The sequence below is a fragment of the Maniola hyperantus genome, chromosome 2, assembly GCF_902806685.2.
Source record: "Maniola hyperantus chromosome 2, iAphHyp1.2, whole genome shotgun sequence".
Lineage (NCBI taxonomy): Eukaryota > Metazoa > Arthropoda > Insecta > Lepidoptera > Nymphalidae > Maniola > Maniola hyperantus.
In genome coordinates, this window is record NC_048537.1 from 8757761 (window position 1) to 8777102 (window position 19342).

At 38.3% G+C, this 19342-nt stretch overlaps 1 protein-coding gene across 2 annotated transcripts; it reads right to left on the reverse strand.

Annotated features, from left to right (window-relative positions):
* Positions 1-2932: 2932 nt before the first annotated feature.
* On the reverse strand, positions 2933-18048 carry Ars2 (arsenic resistance protein 2). Of its 2 annotated transcripts, none has more exons than XM_034977304.2 (16): positions 17729-18048; positions 16351-16602; positions 15662-15847; positions 14597-14663; positions 13677-13866; positions 13332-13417; positions 12846-13002; positions 11925-12244; positions 11267-11407; positions 10557-10775; positions 9888-10175; positions 9499-9612; positions 8901-9044; positions 8176-8297; positions 7828-7926; positions 2933-3677 (listed from the first exon to the last, which is right to left on the reverse strand). In XM_034977304.2, the coding sequence occupies exons 1-16, from the start codon at positions 17866-17868 to the stop codon at positions 3599-3601; spliced, it is 2604 nt and encodes an 867-aa protein (XP_034833195.1). In that variant the 5' UTR covers positions 17869-18048; the 3' UTR covers positions 2933-3598. The 2 variants fall into 2 exon arrangements, with proteins under 2 accessions (XP_034833195.1, XP_069359804.1); XM_069503703.1 differs by lacking the exon at positions 2933-3677 and adding an exon at positions 3712-5641.
* Between the last annotated feature and the right edge of the window lie 1294 nt (positions 18049-19342).

Genomic DNA, 19342 nt, shown 5'->3' on the forward strand with positions numbered 1-19342 from the left:
GATCAGTAGTGTGCCAGTCTGTCTGTACGTCTGTTAGACACGTAAATCAAAGCGATTATATTATTTATGACCCGCCCCGGCTTCGCTCGGGTGGAGTATTTCGGACTGGGAGTGTCATCGTGAAGCCGTTGCTTGATACCTAAAATATCAATTCACTATCAGAAATTCTAAAATCCCCACGATTTAGGACTTTAGTACTTTGCAGCATCAGGATTGAGGAGTTAGGATCCGAAGTTCAATGATGTAGCCTTTGCTTGGTACCTAAATTAATTTTGCATCATCCGCAGTTACTGAAACATTATAGTTTAGGAGTGCTGTACCCTACATCATCAGGGTTGAGGAGTTGGGACTTGAAGTCTGAGAATAAAGTCGTTGCTTAGTACCTACAATATGAATTCACTATGAACACTTCCTGAATCTAGATAACTCAGGCGGGCAGTAACCCTGCAGCATCAGGATTAAGGAGTTGAATCCAGAATTTTTTATGTGACCACCACGAAGACTTTTTTTGTTGATTTAAAAAAAAATTTGCAAATCAGTCCAGAAACCTCGAAAAAATCGATGTAGGAAAAAGAACCACCTCCTTTTTGACAGTCGGTTAAAAACTGATGACCTTGAAATATTTACGGAACAATCTTTAAAATATCCCCTATTTCTAACAAAAAAAGAATGAATGAAATCGGACTACGCGTTAATGAATTACAACTCAGTATACATTTTAACTTTCATCCCCTCTCCTACGGGAACCATGCTGAATTTCGGGATAAAAAGTATGCTATATTCTTCCTCATAGTATGACCTCAAATCGTACCAAGTTTCATTGGAATCCATTCAGTAGTTTCAGCGTGATGCGCGGCCGTGATACAGACAGACAGACAGACAGACAGATAGACAGACAGACAGACAAAAATGAAAAAAATTACAGTTTTGGGTTCAGTATCGATTATAGAGTGCCCTCGAAAAAAAATTTTCAAAATATCTTCAATGTACAGAATTTGACCTGTTACAGTTTTATTATAAGTATTGATGATGATGATTATTGATATTGATATTCTAACTTTACCTACCTGTCTTACAAATCATCAGATTTTGTCATACTACGAAAGCAAACTTATCAGTAACTAGCGACCCGCCCCGGCTTCGCATGGGTGCAATGTAGATACTAATGTGGTGTCATTGCCTCGGAAACTCTCAAATAAGAGGATTTTTTCCGACCTAATTCACATTATTTCAATTTCCCTAAGGATGTCTAATTTTTTGAGAATTAAACTATACCTATAAACCTTCCTCTTGAATCACTCTATCTATTGGTGAAAACCGCATTAAAATCCGTTGCGTAGTTTAAAAGATCTACGCGTTCATACATACATACATACAGACGCGGGAAGCGACTTTATTTTATACTATGTAGAGAAGTTAAATATGTATGTCCAGAACTTTTTTTACGGGACGTCATAGAATTCCGACGCTAAAAAGGTAAGTAGGTAGATAGGTAGGTATATACATACTTACCTATATGTTTTGGAAGGTATTAGGAATCAGGAAAATTGTTTTTTTTTGTGCATGACATTTGCAGTGCTCTACAAAGGAAGATTTATTTTAAAAAAACGTTTACGACCTAATTGTTTTTTGGAAGGTCCATTTAAGGATAATTAAGAACAGGTCATTTTTTAGACATAATCGCTTGGCCTTTTAATTAATTAATTATTATTCACTGCTGATACCCGCGAGTCGCGACTTCGTCTCTTAATTTTTTTTTAACTCGATGATGACTCGATTGATTATTCGTGACAAAAAGAATGTATCCTATGTCCGTCAGGAGACAAACTAGTTCTGTGCCCAATTTCGTCAAGATCGGTTCATCGGTTGAGTCGTGAAAAGGTAACAGACAGACACACTTTCGTATTTATCATACACAAAGTTTGTTATTAGACTAGATCATCCTGCGACTTCGTCCGTGTGGATTTAGGTTTTTAAAAATCCTGCGGGAGTTCTTCGATTTTCCGGGATAAAAGGAGTCTTAGTCCCTCTCCAGGATACAGGATACATACCTTTGTACTAAGTAGATGATGCCCGATGCTCAGTCCACGTAGATTTGGTTTTTTTTATCCCGTGGAAACTGATTGATTGATTTATAAAAGTAGCTTATGTTCGTCCCCGAGATATTATGCAAGCTCCAAATTTCGTCAAAATCGGTTAATTGGATGGGTCGTGAAAGGCTAGCAGACAAATAGAATAGACACACTTTCGCATTTATAATATTTAGGATGAAAGTATGGATAATAAAGATATGAATTATATATAGATGAATAATTTTAGGTTTAAGTTTTTTATTTTCACATATCATTGAACCGGATACCAAAAGATAATGAACAAGCTGCTATTTTCCTCTTTAACTCATCCCAATACAAAACTATTTCGGAGAACAATACAGACGCAAGGTTATGCTTACTCACCGATAGAAAGGATAACACGATTTTGAATTCAAACGAAGTGTTTATTTGTTTGAACTAAGTAAGTTTTCCAATGTTCTCGTAGTAAGCAAATACGTAAATACACTTCGTAAAAATATAATTACGTATTTGCTTACGTTGATTTTTTCAATTACCCGTAAAAATGATGGTTTTTTGTTTAGTGATTTACCAATTCGTTTTCAGATTAGCATGTTGCATCTTGCAATGTGCTAAAAGTTAATTTCTAAAATAGTACAATGTAAGTTATCCATATAAACTAGCATAATACCTAAGCATTATTTTAATGAAAGAATGCGTGCCTAAATAAAAACTGTACCTATATATGGATGTATTACCTACGAGGAAAATGTTAATATTAAAATTGATGTAATTTTACTTAAATGGCCTTCAAGCTTAGAAAGCCTTCAAGATTATTTGGAAAATATGAGTCGAGTGTTTCAAAGTTAAACTACTTATAAAATTAAGTAATATTTATTTATTCTCAAACCAAATAAAAGCGATTTTAAAATATTTCATTCTCCTAAACCATTAATTACTTATAGTTCATACTGAAGACTATTATACATTGTTAAATACTTTTAAAGCTACGTGTCCACTAGTACAAAACTTGCAGAAGTTAGCCCTGTCAAGTCACTTGCACCGTGTGAATATCTGCGAGTTTTGTATACTATAACTTGCAGAAATTGACATTGACGTGACAATAACAGCTCACTTCTGCAAGTCTTATTACTAGTCACAGATATGTAATAATATAATTTACATAGTACGCTGGACCTGCGATTGACGGCATATTTTTGAAGCAACTTGATTATCGCTATTTTGGCGTTTAGCAGCAGCGAGCGTCATGTGAGCGTACCAACTAAATGTTAGTGATGAGACATCTGTCAACACAACGACCATAATATTTTGATAGTCTCAATTTTAATTCCCGGTAAGCCCAGAATCAGCTCAGCCGAGCGCTTCGAATCGGTACAAAAAAGAACTTGTCTTTTTGAACTTATACAGCACATCTAGCGTACTATGTAAATAAGATTAATAAATATCTTTGTTACTAGTGGACAGTCAGATATATTAATAAGTACACTTTTCAAGTAGCTCCTTTGGCATGAGGATGTGGGTCCACATTAAATGAACTCGTCAGGTTCGCGCGGGGCGTCCAAGTCGCGGTAGTGTATCACCGGGCGGAACTCCGCGCCTCCGCCCCTTTAACAATCAACCACAACTACGTTAGAACGGCCGCACACGGGCAGCTTGAAGCAGTCATGGCTAAACTCCGTTGACGTGTCGCACTGACGTTTCAGGACGAAAAGTAGGGGACCAGATGCCACACTTGATAATGGTATTTTGGAGATGCCGTCAGCCAAAGTGGCCATCGATTTACTATGGCAATTTTTTACATACAATGTCATTTTGAATTCTCCTACATTGTGGCGTCGTAGTGCTCAAACAAATAGGCCGATTCAAATACGGTTTCTTTTATTCAATCCTGCCTGTTTAATCAGATTGGTCCTTAGCTATGTATGTATGAGAATCAGATCAGGTGTTTTTTCAGCCCGTATAGAAAAGCACATTCGTCTAATTGATATTTATATCATACTTGCAATTATGTATTGTCTTATGGACTCGATCCCGACTTAGCCCTTTTTTGATTTACACTATTTGTGGTACCTATATATATATATATTTTTTTTTTTTTTATTTTTTTTATTTAGATACAAGTTAGCCCTTGACTGCAATCTCACCTGGTGGTAAGTGATGATGCAGTCTAAGATGATAGCGGGCTAACCTGGAAGGGGTATGTCAGTTTCTACTAAACCCATACCCCTTTGGTTTCTACACGGCATCGTACCGGAACGCTAAATCACTTGGCGGCACGGCTTTGCCGGTAGGGTGGTAACTAGCCACGGCCGAAGCCTCCCACCAGACGAAATTATTATTATAGAATAAATTTAAAATAATATTAGCCATGTTAAATGACTAATATTCCCCATTCCTCTCCAACTAAGCGTCAAGCTAGTGCTAGGAGTAGGTACGACAATAGTGCAACGGGCGGGGTTTGAACCGTCGACCTTTCGGTTTCAGAACACTCCTTTACCTGTTGAGCTATTGAGGCTCTATACTATGTGATTTTGTTTTTTTTTAATATATGTTGTCATGATTTTCCTAAAGTTTAAAGTGTGCCTTCGTGTCCCTTACCTATCCTAAGTCTGTTTTGGCGTTTATGAATGCAACAGGATAAGGAGTCTAATCACGACCGACCGCTTCAAGCTGTTACTTTGCATAGCAAACTATAATCTTCCTTTGATTTTCATACACGAGACCTCTTGAGCAGTTGACAACGGTTGTTGGAACAGTTGACGACTGCTCAAGCGGTCAGTGTCCGCACAACGATCAACTTCTCAAGCTGCTCGTGTATGGCCGCTCTTAGCTTATGCACACAAAACACCGGACGCACTGGCACACACTCACACAAACTATACATATTATTTTTGCTGTACTTTTTTAGGATTCTGTAATAAAACAACAACTCCTTATAGTTTTGTCTAGTCCGTCTGTCCGTCCACCTGCGTCTGTCTGTACGTCACATCCATTTTATTTTTACTTAAATTCCATAATATTAATCTCAGCTGCCCGGGAGTATAATATCATGAATTGAGGTTAGGAGGGATCAAGGAAGAGAAAAAAGAGATTAAGCGTTAATTTTCGGACCCTTTATTATTACACCATACATTGAAACATAAAAAAATGATTTTTTTTTAATCCTTGCGCTTATCATGCGTTAACTGTGATTATCTTATCTAGCTTATTATTAAGTTTACGGCTAATTATATGAAAAAAGGACAATACTAATAAATTATTGTAGATACTTATTTGTTAAAGTAATTTACATTATTCGTGAAAACTGAGAAATTTTCCACACGTCTTACTGTAAAAAATATTGTCAAAACAATATAGTTTAAAAAATAATTCAAAAATACACATACGCATTTAAGTAATTTCTTGTTTTATCAGTTCTACGATATCGTCCGAACCATTTATTAAATTTTGTACAAAAGTATATTAATATATTGATGAGTTCTGTCTTTTTAACTTAAAATATGTCGCCACTATCCGGGAAGTCAAGATCGTTGTAAGCAATAATAGGCCGGGATCGATCCACGTTTTCCCTGCAAATTATTTTCCTTCAACTCATATATTCTATCTCAAACACAACATAATATTATTGTCTTCCAATAAGCATTTTTAATAATAAAAAGTAATAAAATTTTATAAAGCTGATTGGAAAACATATCGGATATAAAAAGTTGCACAAAATCAAGATTAGTAGTGTATCAACAATACATCTGATTTAGCAAATGTTAAGGTCATGCAATACAAAATACATAAATGTTCTTTGGAAGCGGGTCACGAGTTGGGTGGGCACGAATGGAGCAAGTTATAATGTATGTAAGTTATGTTTATTGACACTAACGTAGACAACCGACGGTATTATTTTATTTTCAGCAACTTAGTAGCAATTTGCTAGCCAGTGGCCCATTTGGGAGCGAGGGCGTCCAGCGGGACGGGCACCGGGCGCGATGCCATACATTCCAAGCCACTCAGCACTTTAGGACACGCCCGCGCGTCTTTCTTACAATTTCTTGTAAATATTAAGAGTTTGTCCGACACGCTGGCCGCCCCGCAGGACGCACCCGCTCCCACCTGGGCCGCAGGCTTAGAGTTTGTCTAACGAAAGCTAAGAGTGATTATTATTTAGCGTTTTTAGAAACCTGCAACACTACGGAAAATGTCACTTGTTGTTTTTAGAGAACACATTATCTGGTTTTGATTTTATTTATCAATACATTTTTTATTAAATAAAATTGGCAGGATTTCTCAATAATTTATTATACCTGGGTCTATCAATATTTATAGTCCGTACAAAATGAGAACTCACTCGCCATTTTAGCTCTATGTGTCAACTGTCATGTCAAAAGTACGAATTTAGTCTTTATTGTAAAGGTAAACCGTATTTTTGACATGACATCAAGAGACACACATAGGGAAAAAATTGCGAGTGAAAACTTAAAATGTATGCATTATGACAGTTTTAAATGTGAAATTTTTTGTATTACAAATTCTGCTATGGAGGTTTTCATAGCAGAAAACGTAATTACAATCAAAATATTTAAAAAATAAAGTAACATTTTTACTCCTAGTTATCACACCTACCACACACAATCTATTTTTTTCCAGGATTCACTCTCAGCGTTCAATAGACAGACTATCTGCGTACACTCAGCAATGATTGTGCAATCACCGCTATCAAAATCGAAAGGAGAGATAACAGATCGCAACTAAGTAGCAATGTAGTATCAATAGTGCAAGTATCATGAAACATTACAGAATCAGGGGAGGGGTGGCCTGGCCCGAGAACTTGTAGGAATATTGAGGAGGTGCTTGATAAGATAGTTTTTTATGTTACTTGGGTATGACATACTAAACCTAGTACCCAGACCGTGGGGGGTTCACGGGTTATAAGATTTTTCAAAGGAGACAGTCCAGAATTCTATGGAATGTGGGCCTGGTCTTGTACCAGTATCAAAATAAAATAAAATATTGAACCACTAGCTGATACCCGCGACTTCGTCCGCGTGCAATTAGATTTTTAAAAATTCCATGGGAACTTTGATTTTCCGGGATAAAAAGTAGTTTATGACACTCTCATGCAAAAAATCATGTCAATCCGTTGCACCGTTGCGACGTGATTGAAGGACAAACCAACAAACAAACACACTTCCGCATTTATAATAAGGGTACTGGATCGATTGAACAAATCCACGAACTCATCTTCATTTCAGTGGTAATATTATTTATTCACATGATGATGATGATGATGATTATTTATTCACATATTCTTGCCACAGGGACTCACTGCGGACACTGGTACGTGCTCTCGGGCCACTATAAGTTCATTCGCGATAAGAAAATAGTAAGTATCAGTGCGAAGTCAAACAATTTAAGTATTTGGAAAGATTTTTTTTATGGGCTGACGTGAGTTTGCAATGGGAGGGAGGGAGGGAGAGGGGAGGGAAAGTAGAGAGGAAGAGGGGAGAGGGACAGACGTTAGTTCAATTTACACCACTATATCTTACAAATCCAACGGCTGACCATCGAAAACAGTAATTTATTACCTATTTTGAATAAATCATTTGACTTTTTAGATCGCAGTGCTATGCGACCTAAATTGCACTTTATTGCGTTTATTTCTTCGCATACATTCTGTGGTACAGCTATGGCTCACTATTTTGTTACCGCGAACGGAGTTTAGAGGCGAGTCAAGGGTGGAGACAAGGGTTCACGCGCTACGCACCTGGGCCGCGAGAAGCGTGGGTGGCGCGGCGCGTAGGGCGCGGGCGGCGCCCAGCCGCCCCAGCCCCAGCCGCGCGCGCCGCCGCCACCGCCGCTGTACCTGGACAAACAAATACGTATGTTAAAAATGTAATGTTTTAGTGAAGACAGTTTTCCAAAATACATAAAATACAGGTCCTATGTTACTTTTAAGTTTGATAATCATTACAAATTATCGATTTAGATAAAAAGCACATCAACGCACGAGGGCGGATCCGGCTGCTGCGGGCGCCGCACGTCGCGCACGTACACGTTGAAGTAAGCTACCTCGCGACACACCTCTTCCACCTTTTAGCTGACGGCAACTCACATGTGCGGCGGCGCGTGCTGCGCGGGCGGCACGGGGCGTGAGGGCGGCTCGGGCTGCTGCGGGCGCCGCACGTCACGGACGTACGCGTTGAAGTACGCCACCTCGCGACGCACCTCGTCCACCTTACAGAGAACGCTACGATATTTAAATAGTCATCACGTTTATGACGTCATAATATATTCTTCTAGGAGGTTAGGAAGTAGAGAAAGACAAAGGAAGACGCGTTCGAAACGTGGTGCTGGAGGCAAATGTTACCAATACCGTGGATGGCCACGCGCACAAATGTGTCTATCATGTCGTAACTTGGCATAACGACTTGACTTTCCTCCATTTGTTACCAGCGGCTGCTCTCTTATTACATGCGGCGAGGGAATAACAGCCTAGAGAAGCTGATTGTTACAGGCAACTGACCAACTGAAGCAGTCCAGCTCGTGCTAGTTCTATAACATCGCAAAAATGGCCACAGACAGAAGAAAATGGAAGCAGCTGATTCATCGAGACTGGGGTCTAGCCAAGACCACGATCTTTAATAATAAAGGAACGTCTAGAAAAGGAGAAATGACTCCCACCACTCTCTTAAGAATAGCTAGTAAATGATCTTTTCCTGATTATTATTTTCCTTGATTCTGTTCCATATGGTACCTTAAAAGACTTCTAGTTCTCAATGGTTATAACTAAAAAAAATCTGATTAAATAACTACAAAAATACCAGTTGCTTTGCTAACCTTTTCAGCGTGCTTATTGAAGATATGTTTTCTAATGAAGTCGGGGCCCTTGAATTTCTTCCCGCTGAGTGGACACAGCCATTTGTCCTTCGACAACTCTTGTGTATTCGCTTGAATAAACTTTTCCACTTCTGCTTCAGAATCCTGGTGAAATAATTTCATGACAATATATTCCAACATAACTCGCCATCTTCAAATTACTTACTTAATTATACCTGCTACTTTATCCGCGTGGATTTAGGCCTTTAAAAAATCCTTAGGTACTGTTTTTTTCACGATAAAAAGTAGCCTATATGCGGGTTCGCGATAAATGTCATCTTTGTACTCAGTTTCGTCAAAATCACTTTAACGAATATACTGTGAAATGTAACAGACAGGCAGACAAACAGACAGTCAGAGAGACATATACACACTTTCGCATTTACAAAACTGGTATAGATCAACACAGAAGTATGAAATTCATTTTACAAACCCAAAGTCTTCTTGAAGTTCTTCATCTGATTGAAGCTTCTTCCGTTATTTTATAGAGTACAGGAATTTTCGAGTTTAGGCTGAAGTTCTGTATGGAAAATAATAAGCAAATACTAGAAGCACTTACTTTCATGCCAAGTTTTTGTAACTCCTCATCACTCAGTGGCTTTACATCTTGTAGGAAAGCCGCCATTTTCCCTTCGAATGTCTTGATGTAGTCTTGAATTTCTTGTTGAGAAGGCTGCAAAAAGCAACAGTTTAGTTTATTTGCATAATAGTGTACTGTATACAGGGTCAGAACGCTACCAAAAACTTAGCGTTATTGTTATACTACCTAAACACAATCCAATACCAATAACCATTTGCCTCGTTTAGTAGTTTTAGTGATTTAATATTTTTCAAATCCGAAATGTATAGCGTGCAAAACTCAGGTCATTGCTATTTCGTCTATGTAGTTTATTTATTTTCCGAATTTTGTTTTCCCTAACTTTAGCCCAACTAATGAAGAAGGACTACCTTGTTCACGGGCGCTCCGGAGCGCGCGTGCATGATTCCGCATCGGTTGGGCATCTCGTCCTCGTAGGGGTACTCGCAGTGGTTGTAGTAGTCCACCGAGTGCACGATGCGTAGGTACAGCACGAGGCGGTCCAGCACGCGGACCAGCTCCGGGTCCGGCTGTTCCTGCACCGTGGGTTCCGACGACGCCTCGAGCCCTAAAAGCTCTTCTTCCTCCGTAGAAGCTTCTTCAATCAGATGCTCCGTTATTTTATGGAGTACAGGATTTTTCGAGTTTAGGCTGAAGTTCTGTATGGAAATAATAATTTTGTAACTCTGACGCCATTTTATGTAAACAAAAATCTTTCTAAAAAAATAAACATGTATCAAATGGTCAACATGAAATCAAATGGTGTCATCGACTTAAACATATTATGTACAGAAAAATGTGACTTTGGTGACGATTTGTGTGACTTAGCGATTTAATACTCTTGTTCCTTTTCGGCACTGTTAGTGTAGCGTCGCTATGTTTGGAAGACAGTTCAGACCACAGATGTGTGCGAGTGTCTAGCTGGTGCACCAGGCCCGCCGTGAGTCGCGGGTCTGTACACATGGCCAGATTCGACGCTGCAAGTCATGGTTTACTATGGCAGCTACGAAATGACCGGCTTACGAAAACTGAATACTCACGCCAGAATCTTGTTCCTTTTCGGCAGGTTGAGTGTCATCGCCATGCTGAGAGGATTGTTCAGACCACAGTCGCGTGCGAGTGTCGAGGTGATGCGCCAGGCGCGCCGCGAGCCGCGCGTCTGCGCGCAGCACGGGCCGTTCCAGCGTGACGCCCGACACTGGCCGGATTCGACGCTGCAAGTCGCGGTTCACTATTGCGCCTAGCTCGCATTCCCGCAACTGGTCAAATTGATAATAATTTATATATTTTTTAATCATAAGACGCCATATATGTCTGCTCCAGAAAAAGAAAGTCCATAGGATCACAGATAAAGAGAAAAATAAAAAATGCCGTCAGTGGGAAATTCCAACAGAAGTGGAAACTTTAAAACTATGAAATAACAGTGGTATTTTTTTTGGATAATTATATTAAATTATTTGTAGTATCAAAAATTACAATTTCATAATTTTTATATTAATACCATTAACATTAGTTTTTACATTTACCGTCCACTCGAGCACTATTAACATTACCATGATGGTGACGCGACTTTGAAGTTTTACCCATCCCAAAATCGTCCAACGCACCTAGAGGCGTTTTCACATCAATAATTTGGAGTCAAGAAGGCATCTTTGGAACACGCCAAAAACAGTACGAAACGGGCGCCCTCCTACCCATATAACCGCAAGCCATGAGAGTTGATGGGTTGTCCATTTAGTTTGAAAGTTACCCGTATATTGTTGAGGTTCCAACAGATGTCCTTAATGTTGACCTCGCGGCGGAAAGTGACCCAGCCGCGCCGGAACCAGCGCCGCTCCGGCAGCGGGTCGGCCAGCGCCACGCGCAGGAAACCGCCGTACCGCTTACACATCTACCAACAAGTAAAACACAACTTAATCAATTGTTACTGTCTCTCGTCATACTACATCATCTTCCTCAATGTTTCTCCACTTCAATATTTTGTGCTCGACATTTTGCAGAGCAGCGTGGTTAGATGTCCCAAATTAGCGTTTTTTTGGGCTTATTTGTAGGGTTTTATACGCGCGAGCCGTTTCTACTTCGGAAATCGGAATCCATATTATTGCTACAGACAGACACAGTGGTTCGATTCGATTTATTAAAGAACGAAATGAAGCGCGAGTGTAAGCGCGTATCCTGAAACGAGCGTAAAACGTAAGTCTGAAGCCAGCCCAAGTCCACTTGGCCTCTTTCCTTCAACTATGCCCATGAACAACAATAATTTTTCTAGGTTACCTATGTTCGGGCCTGTGTCTGACATAGTCCAAGATTAATTCACAGTCATAATATAATCAAAATGAAAAGGTGAAAAAGAGTCTACATAGAAATAGAGAAACTAAACAGGTATAAGTTACAAAGGTTTCACTTACAGCTTCCACCTCAGCCTTTGTTATTGTAGGTGCCAAGTTCCTCAAAAATATTGACGTAGTTTTGTGTAGCGCACGTGATTCCTTCTTCTCCACTGTAACATCATTTGCCTGTTCAGATTTATCGTTGCTTGCATCCTTGTCTTTGCTTTCGATAATTTTCTCAACGCTGGGAGATTTGGATCTCTCCTTTTCTTTGGGCGATTTATCTGGCGTCTTAGATTTAGATTTGGATTTACGGCGAGTTGTAGTTTCGCCCTCATCTTCAGAGCTCGAGGATGAAGAGCTGGATGATGATGAGCTTGAGGAGGATCCAGGAGGTGCTGTAGAAAAATTAATATACAAACTTAAAAAATAATTATGGCATGTTATATTATATTTTATTTACATCGCATTTTCGCGCTGCCTATTGGGATTTGGAACATTACAATTATTATTTTGATTATTCTGAATTATCTTATGTTAAATAAGTCAAATTAATAATAATAGTGTATGATTAATTTTATTTATCAGACGGATGGTTGAAAAATACATATTATTGTACTTAAGCATTACTCAAGCAGTGAAAAATTGTATAATGCGTGACCTGGGTGCATCAGATTTAGGCACATTAGTTGTATAGCCTAACTAGTGCCATACTTGTTCTATGGAAGAGATCTGTCGTCGCAACGATTGTGCCACGTTCGCCACTTCGGTGTAAGACGCTTCGCCCACGTCCGACAATCGGTGACCTATTTTCGTTTGCAAAAAATGAAACATACAGAATGCAATATTCTCTCTCACACACACACACACACACACACATACACACACACACACACACACACACATCTAACAAAAAGTATGATAAAAGTCGGCACCCGATTATCGAACCTACAAAAAGTCTGACGTGGGCGGAGCGCCCAAGCCACGGCTAATACTCACGAGGCTCTTTCTCAGGAACTTCTTCTGTTTCAGCTTCTTGTCCTGGGACAGAGTTAAATCTGGAGAACAACTTAGCTTGCTCCTGCAGGTGACGCAGGTGAGGATCGATCTCCATCGTCAGAGGTGCAGTGGGTTTAGGAGACTCTGCCTTTTTCTCCTACCAAATAAAAGGCATATTTATTGCCATACACTGAAATGCTATTAAATATTTGAGCACAATTTAATACTAACAGATAGTTTTTAAATGGAGAAAATGACAAAAAAACGGCAAAGTGCGAGCCAGACTCGCGCACAGAGAGTTCCGTACTATAGTCGTATTTTTTCGAGATTTTTCTTTTTGAGGTACAGAACCCTAAAGAATATACGATGTTTTTAAGAAGTTTTCATTACAGTATACAAGGGATAAAATCAAGTTAATCTAAATTTTATGACACTGAAGAACTGAAGTTACTATAAGTATGATTTCGTTTTGGTAAAGGCCCATACCTTGTCCTTGGCTTGATTTTCCTTTTCATCCTTTACTTTTACCGCATCTACGTCAATGACAACTGCTTTATCGGTGTCATTTTTATCTAAAAGCGTAAAAGGAATTGATACATTGAGGAATAACATAAATGTATTTTAGATTTTTATTAGTTTTCATCTGCGAGGATGGGAAGCAAAGTGTGTAAAACTTCAATATAATTGCTATATTATTATAGTTTGGGTTATTTTTTGTTGTAAAGAGTTCCAAACAGCAAAGTTAAATGAATCGATCCCACAGGTGGGTGGTCACACTCATCCCTCACACATTTCTAGTGAAAATATAACCTTAAGCGTAAAATTTCATACCTTGCTTGTCATTAGTAATTTCTACAGGAATTGGATCATCGAGGGCTTTCAAATCTTCTTCAGTTCCGCCCTCCAACTTTATAACTACCGTGTCGAGCAAACGTATCAATTTGTCGGATTTATCTACATCTACTGTCACCTTGTTCAGTTCTCCTTGCGCCAAAAGATCGAGGAACACATTAAGACGATTCTAAAAAATATTTTTACATCTTAAACCTCCTGTACGCCACCTTAAATACTTATTAAAGGCACTTTTTCAACAATATTAATATCACATTTACTTAGCAAACAATAACAAGGGCTGTGTACCTATATCGGCATAATATGGTTCAGGCCAAAAACAGTCTTTATTGGACCAATTCTCTTCACAATTCCCACAGATAATATTGAAATAATTTAATTTTAAATAATTCTCTTCACAATTCCCACAGATAATATTGAAATAATTTAATTTTAAATACTTCACGTAAGAACCTTGTGGCTCTGACAGCCAAGCAAATTAAGGTTCATCATAGGTTCTTTTTATAGATTACAAGTTGGCCCTACGCTCTTATCTGGTGGTAAGTGATAATGCAGTCTAACATGAAAGTGAGCTAACTTGGAAGGGGTATGGCCGTTTTATTAAACCCATACGCTTACCCGTACACGGCATCGTACCGGAACGCTAAAATCGCTTGGTAGCGAGACTTTGCCGGCAGAGTGGAACTAGACATGACCGAAGCCACCCACCAGACCTGACCACAGACAGTTTAGAAATAATAAATTCCCCTTCCCAGGAATGGAACCAAAGACCTCCCACTTATAAGACCACCATAGGGCTCACCACTGTACCAGGGAGGTCGTAGTAATTTTTTGACTTACATTACATACATACTGAAATCCTTGAATATCACCTTGTTAAAGAATGATAAGCAACTTACCTTTAATGCAAGTAGTTGTTCTTCTTTACGCTTCACTGACTCTTCCGGGTGATACTTAATCTTGAACCTACGATACAAGTAATGTTAAATTTGAATTTTTAACTTCATTTTTTTAATACTACAAACATCAACATGTGTTCTAGAGACCAATTTCCTGGAAGAAGCCACTTTGTCAACTGCTTTTCATCATTGCTCCTACTTGAAAATAAAAATGTATGACACTTTTAAAGGCTGTGTGTTGATATTTCATGCCCTCAAGAGTTTGTAAGTTATTGTAGTACTGAGAGGAAATTGGTCTACCACATCTGCATAAACAAAACCTGTGATAATGAAGTACACAAACTAAAATTGCTTATGAAATACTTAAAAAAATCTTCATAATCTCACCTGTCCCACAACTGTGGAATATTTTAACCCTACCCCTAACAGTAACGAAACCTGTAGCATTGCGCGCTACAGGTCAACGCGAATAAAACTAGCTACACACAGCATTTTATCATTTGCATAAAGTTTGAATATATTTTCTTTACGTCGTCCGGCAATTCCTTGTGAATACGCTGTAGACTGTAGGGAAAAAAGTTTTCTATTAAAATTTGCATAATAAAAGATTCTATGCATAACCTACTCCGTGCAGCATCTTTAGCAAGCTATTTTAGCGTGAAACATTTGGTACACTAAGTTTTGTTAGTTATGGCATAGAACCTTTTGATTACAAGCAAATTGTTGGCAACAAACTACAATTATTAACTTCCTTGGTACTCGATGCAATTATCTTTTTTTGTCTAAAAAGAATATTAGCCACGTTAATCATTATCAATATTCGCCTGTCCCCTCCAATTAAGTGAAAGCTTGTGCTAGGAGTAGGTACGACAATAGTGCAGGTGGGATTCGAACCACCAACCTTTTTGATTTCAGTCTGTTTGACCATTGAGCTAAGTTACTTAATACCTGCATTTTAGTTTTATATTTCTACTGTTGGATTCAATTGCATTAAACTATCCACTTTTATGCAGTTGCTTTTAATTACAGCAAAGAAAAATCTTTTTTATAATAATTAATACATACCATTCTTCATCTTTATGAGCAACAAAAAATTCGTTAAGCTGCTGCCTTCGAAACTCAAGTTTGTATTCATTGTATTTCTGTATGGCATCGTCAACAGTGATAGAGTCATCTTGGGCAGCTAAAAATGCTTTGAATGTCATCATGGTGGGTGGACCGTCCGTGGCACCCATGGGCAGCACAGCATCCCTAAAAACAAAAACCCCAAAAAACATATTAAACATTTCCCTAAGTCTGCAACTATCAATTTAAATGCAATAATGTTATTATTATTTTTAAATTTTTTACTTGCTGAGAAGTGATATCTAACATTTAGTCTAGTTATTATATAATTTTATAAACTGAAATTAACGTTTATCGATTGCTTATTGCTTATAGCAAATAAATAATTTGTATTTGTATTTGTACTATCTTGTTTGTACATATTTAGATTTTCCTCTCTTGGTGTAAAATACTGTATTATTATGGTTGGCTGCATTGATGATATTCTTGCTGGTTGCTGTTGCATTTTCCATTTTGCATTTTGCCAGTAGTAAACGTCAACCAAACAGAAGCAATCACAACACTAGATCTGCTAAAATATAACGCTACCTCCACACTTATTTAATTTTGAGCATTAAGTCTATTAAGGAATTCGCTAAAAACAAACGCTGCACAGTAACTGTACAAAAATAAATTGATGAAAATTTTACCTTGCCGGTACTGGTGGCATAGGTTGACCATATCCCTGATGTGCTGGGTGAGGTCCAAAGTGATCGTGAGCCCAGCCATAGGACCCATAAGAATCATGTGGCATTCCCCCATATCTTCTGTCTTCAACAGGCCACTCTGGTCTAATGCGCTTGCTGGGTGGTCCCTCACCCCTTACTGGGGAATAGCCCCTACTGGCGCTGGCCCCTCCACGGTAGTCTCTGTAGTCAGGACCAGAGCGACCCCCACGAGATCTAGTAACACAGAAATTTAATTAGTATGCGATTTTTCTATTCAATTGAACTGATGAGTTTATAGTGAGCCTGGGATAGAACTAGCGGCAATTTAGGGGCATCTATAATTCATTACCAATCTAAAACCATTTCCAAATAGGGTGATTTAAACTTTACTTCATTTAATACTTTTCCTATGCATGGCGACATCTGGCGACTTTTCAAAGGTGTCATAGTGACAAATGGTTTTAAATACTTAGTAGGCAGCACTGTCTATGATTTACCTCAAGCACAGCACGCGCATGCGCGTCGGACTGCTTAAATTAGTCGCCCAACGCCATATTTAATTACTTTTTAATAACATTTAATGACTAATTAACTATTTTAGTTGCTCATAAATTTTATTTTGATGGAAAATGTATACACATATATGTGTATGTATTATCGAGATATGCATTGTCCACTCTCCCACTACTAAACATGCATGGAAAGCAATAAATATGCATACAGAGTTCTAGAAAGTTTGTGTGGTGTTGTGTTTACTGGGTTGTTTGCTTTTCCTGTACATGTAGATGGGCAGTGCATATCTTATATCTATTTAAATTTATCTGGCTTGCAGGATTATAGCAAAATTAACTTATTCTTCCATGTGTGTAACTCATCAATAAAAATTAAATAACATAAAATAATACATGTTACAGTGCGCACTGAAGTAGTGCGACATAACAAGTAGTCCAATCTGAAACATGACAGTCTGTTCAGGTCATAAATTAAGGATTAAATAGTTGTTCTTAAAATCATAACTCAACAGTTAAAATAAATAACATAAGATGAGCTTTTTTTCATATTCTGTTTATGCACAGTGCGCCTAACCCAAATTGTTCAATAAAATACACAAACAAAATAAACATACTTTCTAGATAAGTAGGTACTTTCTATACAATAATAATTTATATACCTTAGAACTAATGCAACTGAAGGTCGTTTGAGGGCTTTAGGGACATGGGTTTGGAATTTGGAAGGTGCCACAGGGTAAGGACGAAATCTGAAAAAGGATGGCACATTGATACAAGATGATACAGCAACAATTAGCCCTTTTTTTTTAATTAGTAATATATTTGAGGTTACATGCAATAGTTTAGATTACCTTTCAGGCCATTCCTCCCGGCCCCTACTTCTTTCTTCTCGTCTATCACTACCTCTGTAGCTACTCCCTTCAGCAGCACCTCTTTCTCCACGAAACTTGTCGCGTCTCTTACGATCGTACTCATCATCACTATCAGCCATTGTGGGTTATGGAATTTATAAATAAATTTAATGCAAACCACAAAATATGATGACTTGGAAGACAAATCTATGGATGAACACGAAGGTAATCAAGAAATACAGAATTAACACTTCAAATTAGCTCGAAATCCTCGAAAACTGCCAGCAACTACTAACCACAACCACTGACCAAAACCAAGGAAGACGAACATCAAAGTCAGAACCACTCAGAACCATTGACAAAGAGTATATAATCATATAATCACTACGTTTGACATTACTCTATGGTCATATTCAGTATTGCCAACCCTTCGACATTGTTTGTTACTATGCGTAGATAGAGTAATAAAGCTAGATAAAGAAACGCTTGCTTTCTCATTCACACTAAAAAGAAAGCACAGATAAAGTTACTAATGTGATAAACAGAGACGCAGCTAACCTATTTTTTGTTCCTTATTGTGTAACCGATTTTTGTCAAGGAATACAACTTTAGTTGCAAAACAAACTTTGAGAATTCGTGGCGTCATTGTATTTCTCATTAGTTATTTAATTGTTTTCACATAGAAAACGTTTAATACAAATATTGTTGATCGGTTAATACAAATATTAACTACTAAACAATGGTAATAATTGTCGTGTTTTTCATCGTTACGTCGTGCTATCGCTATCTCATACGCGGTTACACAGTACTTTAATCTAGCTTTTTTACTCAATCTACGTTGCTATAACATTAGCTGGGTGCTTGCTGGTTTAGAATAAGGACTATTAGAAGTAGCCATATTGTGACACTTACTGTTAGAGGGAGATAGCTAAATGCATTTAAGCTCTTATTAGAACGTGACAAAATGATTATGTATTGTCCTTATCGCTGTGGCCACTTTTTTTTGTTTGCCAAAATGTATTTGTACGTGAGTGAAGTGAAGTTATGTTGCCTCAAGTATCAGTACCTCAGTACCTTATTATAAATGCGAAAGTGTGTTTGTTTGTTGGTTTGTCCTTCAATCACGTCGCAACGGTGCAACGGATTGACGTGATTTTTTGCATGTGTATAGATAAAGACCTGGAGAGTGACATAGGCTACTTTTTATCCCGGAAAATCAAAGAGTTCCCACGGGATTTTTTGAAAACCTTATTCCACGCGTACGAAGTCGCGGTCATCAACTAGTTGTATATAACTAATTGATTCGTTTTGTTGTTTTTTGTTTTTGAAGTTATTGTGCAATGGTGGGTTGCAGTATACTAGGCTTCAATAACCGAAGCGAACGTAAAATAGACGGAATAACAAACATTTCACAAGTAAGTACCTCCGCTTGAGCGAGAGGGACTAAGGGGGCCACCGGCCACGCTAGTTGCATATCTGGCAGGACATAGCTGTGCTTGCTGGCGACTGTAGTTGCTAAGTTGGCAACGCTTCTCAGTTTTTTAACTGGCTTTCTAGCTCTGGATTCTAGCCCTTTTGAGCCTTCTTAGTCCTGTGGTCAGAGGTCAGAATCAG